Below are 4,581 nucleotides of genomic sequence, written 5' to 3'. Positions count from 1 at the left end.
GGGGGCTCCTCGGGTCGGTTTGGGGTTGTATGGCCGTGTTTAAGCGCGGATTCGGTGTAAATGCTCGCCCGGGTGGGGCCATCCGCTGGAAACTGGTGCGAGCCCGCACCGAGCGAGCGCTGGCCCGGCCTGGGAGGGAAGCAGGGGGGAAAACTCTTGGGGGTGTTTGGCAGAGGAACCTCGATAATATGGGAAAGAAAGCACTTAAGAGTAGTGTTCCCACTGTTTGGGCTTTCGGGCTTTCCCTGGAAGCCGTAGGAGAGTGGCGGAGGCGGCCGATGGGGAGCGGAGCCGCGGGCTTGCCTCGTCCCCAACCCCCGTGCCTGCCGTGAGGGATCCGGGGGACACATCTTCGGACCTCCTTTGCTGGCAGCCCAGTGACTCACATTACCGTCCTCTGGAAAGAAAATTGGAGAACTGACAATAAACACGATGCCACTTCAATGCCTCTTTCTTTAGCTGAACCTGTCCAATGGAGGGCAGAAGAAGGTAGCTCAGTGTAGCCCTGGTCTGTGGTGGTACGTGGTCCTGAGAAAAGCCACTGCCCTGCACTACGGAATGTTCTCTCTTCCCGTGCCCCTTCTTCCACCCTCTTTCCTTACGTTCCCCAGCCCCCAGGTCCTCCGCCAGAGGTTGCTTATGGGGCGCTGATTAGGGTAGCAGTAAGGTAAAGAGAACAGCCGTATATGCAGCGTGCCTCTTACGTCTGGGAGCCCGTCCTGGCGCCTGGATTTTGGATCACACGTTCTTCAGAGCAAGGACCGTCCCGCTGCTCTCTGCTGCTGCGCTCGCTTTTCTTGTGCCACGTAAAGAGCCTGTGCTTATAAAATACTGACAACGGTAGCGTAACCCTAACCACAAGGTTAGCTGTGTTCATTTCAGGTGAGCCAGAATATGAATTCATCCACAGCCAGTTAATTTGCTTTTAGTCCAGAATAACGTATTCCTTTTATGCTGTGTGGCAACGTCGCCGGCTTGCATGGGATGGGTGCTTTTTCCCATTGTGGCACTGTAAAAGATCCAGTAAAAGAGGTAGATATCTATGGCAGGACTCAACGGGGCACAGCAGTGCCCACAGCCTGACTGGATTCCATGGCTAGTACCTGGTTTTGGAGCTGCCTAAACTCCTTCATCATCATCCTGCTGACTTTTAAAGAGAGGAACCTGATATTTTGGCTGTGGGCATTCCCAGTCCGAGCAGCTGGTTCATGCCTCCCTCCTGTGCCTCACCCGGACCCAGAAAAGCAGCGTCCCTCGGCCTTGGGAGGGTCACAGTCTGGTACATGCGTTCTGCTTACTACTGCCAGGGTCGTATTCTTTATAATGCAAAACTGAGTAGTGGAGGCACATATACCCAAGAGAGCGTCTCTTCCACGGTATAACATTTAAAATAATAAAATACTTGATATGGTAGTGGTCCGCTAGTTGAAACAGAACATAGCCTGGGGCTTTGGGGAGTGATAAAGGGACTCTGATTCCAGTTACCTTTTTGGTGCAACCAGTGCTGGCTCCCCTGCTCTCTGTCCGTTTGCGTAGGAACATGGACTGGATTATGGAGAGTTGGAAGTGAATGTGCTTAGCTCGGATAGGAAGGAAAATTCCTCTGGAGATTATGATCGAATTAATCTATTTTGTAAGCAATTTACTCTGAAGTTTGGTTTTTTTTTTCATTTGAAAACTAATTAGCAAACTCGTGCCTGCATGTAAAAGAGAAAGGGCATAATGTTGAAATTAAACTTTGTCAGGTAACAAACTCTAATAAGACTGAAATGCAGAAGCAGTAATCTCTTAAACAACCAAAGTGTAACATACAGAACAAAATGAAATAGAAATCTGATGCCCCCTCAAGTCCTCCTAAATAGACAAGCTGTCTGATAAGGAGGGCTCTTTAAAAAAGCTTGCAAAGCCACAGGAAGATTAAACGAATGGAGGTTGAGGTTAGCAAAGTTCAAACAAGAAGTAAATGGCACATTTTTAACATGAAACCTGAATAACCACTAGAAGCAGCTTCCTGATATTTGTGGTCAGTGCTTCATATTTGAAAGTTTCATAACAGTGTCTGTGAACTGAGGGGACAAGGCGCAGGAATTTGAAGTCTAACCTTTGATGTGGCTGGCGTTAGGCAGAAAGCTACAATCTATGATGTAACTGGTTCCATCTGGGTTTAAAAGACAGTAAATACAAACTGCAAAATCACATGAACATTTGGGATTCAAGAACTAACTCTCAAAAAAGGGGTATATAAACCCCACGCTATTCCATTCCCTTACTAGGGTAATTAAGAAGTTAGATTGACCAAGTATGTCTCGAAATTGTATGAACTGGAACTTGAAATAAACTTTCAGCTAATGATTTGAGGCTTCACATTAGAAGAGTTGAAGCTTTTCAAGACTTATCTTTGCTCAAAATAAGTCAGTGCAGAAGTTTCATAACAAAAGGAATGAGACAAGCAAATGTCTGAGCAATTACTTGGCATTTCTAATGAAGAGATGCCGGCAGGGATATGGAAAAAAGTAAATTGGGAGCGCAATACCCATGTTGTGCTGTGGTTTCTTTAGTACTGAAGTTGTACTGTGATGCTGAAGCAATTCAGTACATAATTCCACTGAAGTCAGGGAAGTAATGTTCAGGTTTAACTGAGATTGAGTTTGCCTCAATAGCAGCACGCCATCCCAGAGGTGAATGAAGTGTGGGCATAGATACAAGAAATCTGCCCTCATGAAAACCTGCTTAGTCTACTGAGAGACAAAGGCAGGAGCAGGGTGAATGACAGTGGATAAATCAAATGTAGTTGTGCTTTTGGAAATCAGTAGTTTGGTATAAAACATAAAGGTTAAGGTTTATAGAAACTTGGCAAGATAAGTAGGCACCTTGCTGCTCTTTTTCCTTCCAAAAACCCTGCATTTCTGTTGATGTTCACTCTGAAAACTGGCTTCCCAAGAGTTATCAGCTCCTAACCATTGGCCTTGGTAGGCATTAACAGGCTCTCATGAAAAAAAAAAATGTGGCTTAGAGGCTGGGGGAGGCTCTCCTAGGCAAAAACTGGACCTGGCTTAAAGTGATCCAAGCTCAGTCTTCCTGAAGTAATCCAGTAGGTATTGTGCCATCCATCCACTATATGCTGTCACTGCTGCTCTGGTTCCCTCATCCAGCATCCCACTAAAAACCTCCCATCACAGCAGGCTGAGAAGATCCTGCAGGAGCAGAACTATTTCTTATTGCTTGTTGTCTCTAATTCTTGTTGGTTTTTACTTGGATTCTCAAGCTGGACTGACCTTTAGTTCAGTGTGAGCTACCAGAAGACTGCGTTGGCCAAAGAGACCCACCACCTGCGCCTGGGTTTAAGTCTTGGGAAATCCAAAAGCTGTCACTGGGAAACTGGCCAGTGGTGGCCTCAAGAACTCAAGTCCAAACTCAATCCAAACCTTTAGGATTCTCTTAGGTTGTACAAGAACATTTCCTTTGAACAGTGCTGTCACAAGTGCACACTGCGCTTGCACACACATAGATTTAGGAGAAAAAAATGTTCCAGCTGGTTTGCACTTCCAAACTTGCTTTTCCTCTTCTGATCAAGATCTGAGGAAAAAATTGTGTGCCCGAAAGCTTGTCTCCTTTTTCCTCCCAAACATATCAGATGAATTAAGTGGAAAATGCTACCTCCTCCTACAAACCTGCCTCTTTATATTTTATACCTTTAAGTCATCACGATTGTAACCATGCTATTAAGTGCTCTTCAGTGCATTTTTTTTAATAATCCCTCCCTCCCCATGAGAACAACGTTCTCATTTATAGAGGAAATTTCAGCTTTCTTAATGAAGGGAGTGATATTTGATTTTCACTGGGAACTGGGTTCTTTACTTCCCCCTTGTGACTTTGAAAATGTGTCTTAGATAAACAACATGGTTTATAGGACAGCCTGATTTACTAAACATCTGGAAGTGCTCTCTAATCTCTCAAACTAAGCTTTATATCAATAGGCAAAATTATGCAGTCTTATCAACCGTACAAGAATCTGTCTGCTGACAAAACATTCAGTACATCTATATGCTTTCTGAGACACGATTTGTGTTATAAACCTGCTCAGGATGCCATGATCAAATAGAATGGGTTAGCTGAAGCCTCTGTAAGTCGTTAGAGAGATAAGCTGCAGTACAAACCATGGGACAGCAAAATGGGATACGAGGTGAAGAATAAGTAGCGTGTCCTGGAATTTGAAGGAAAGGAACTCAATATGAAGAAACTGACAGTTACTTTGGAGGGGAGTTCAGGTCCTTCAAAATGTGAATATTGTTATCAAGGGAAAGATCGTGGAATTCTGTAGCATTAAATGGGCATTAACCTGTAAGTTCCTAGAAGAAGTCAGGGTAAACTTTTAGTATCCCCAAATGGACCCAAATTTTCAAAAGATCTAAGTGTCAAAACCTGCTTCCATTGTGATGCTCATGACAGCATCTGTTCATTTTTCCTTTAGCATATGAAAATGGAACTGTTTTGTAAATCTAGGCATCATCTGACCCTTTGTTTGAAAATGTCATTGGGACCATTTCTGTTCTTTCTTTGTTAACTGCTCCCCAATCCCCC

General features: G+C 44.4%; 1 protein-coding gene across 1 annotated transcript in view; it reads right to left on the bottom strand.

The window, feature by feature from the left end:
- ADRA2C (adrenoceptor alpha 2C) overlaps window positions 1–4,581 on the bottom strand; it is a 32,447-nt gene that overhangs the window by 2,250 nt on the left and 25,616 nt on the right. Inside the window, exon 3 of the mRNA XM_009643230.2 lies at window positions 254–323. Within this exon, the coding sequence (XP_009641525.2) occupies window positions 254–323 (70 nt within the window). The remainder of the gene's footprint in view (window positions 1–253; window positions 324–4,581) is intronic.

Source organism: Egretta garzetta, unplaced genomic scaffold (genome assembly GCF_000687185.1).
Source record: "Egretta garzetta isolate BGI_Z169 unplaced genomic scaffold, ASM68718v1 scaffold107, whole genome shotgun sequence".
In the NCBI taxonomy this organism is placed as follows: domain Eukaryota; kingdom Metazoa; phylum Chordata; class Aves; order Pelecaniformes; family Ardeidae; genus Egretta; species Egretta garzetta.
Note: the sequence above shows the minus strand (reverse complement) of the source record. Positions and strands in the feature narration are given on the sequence as shown.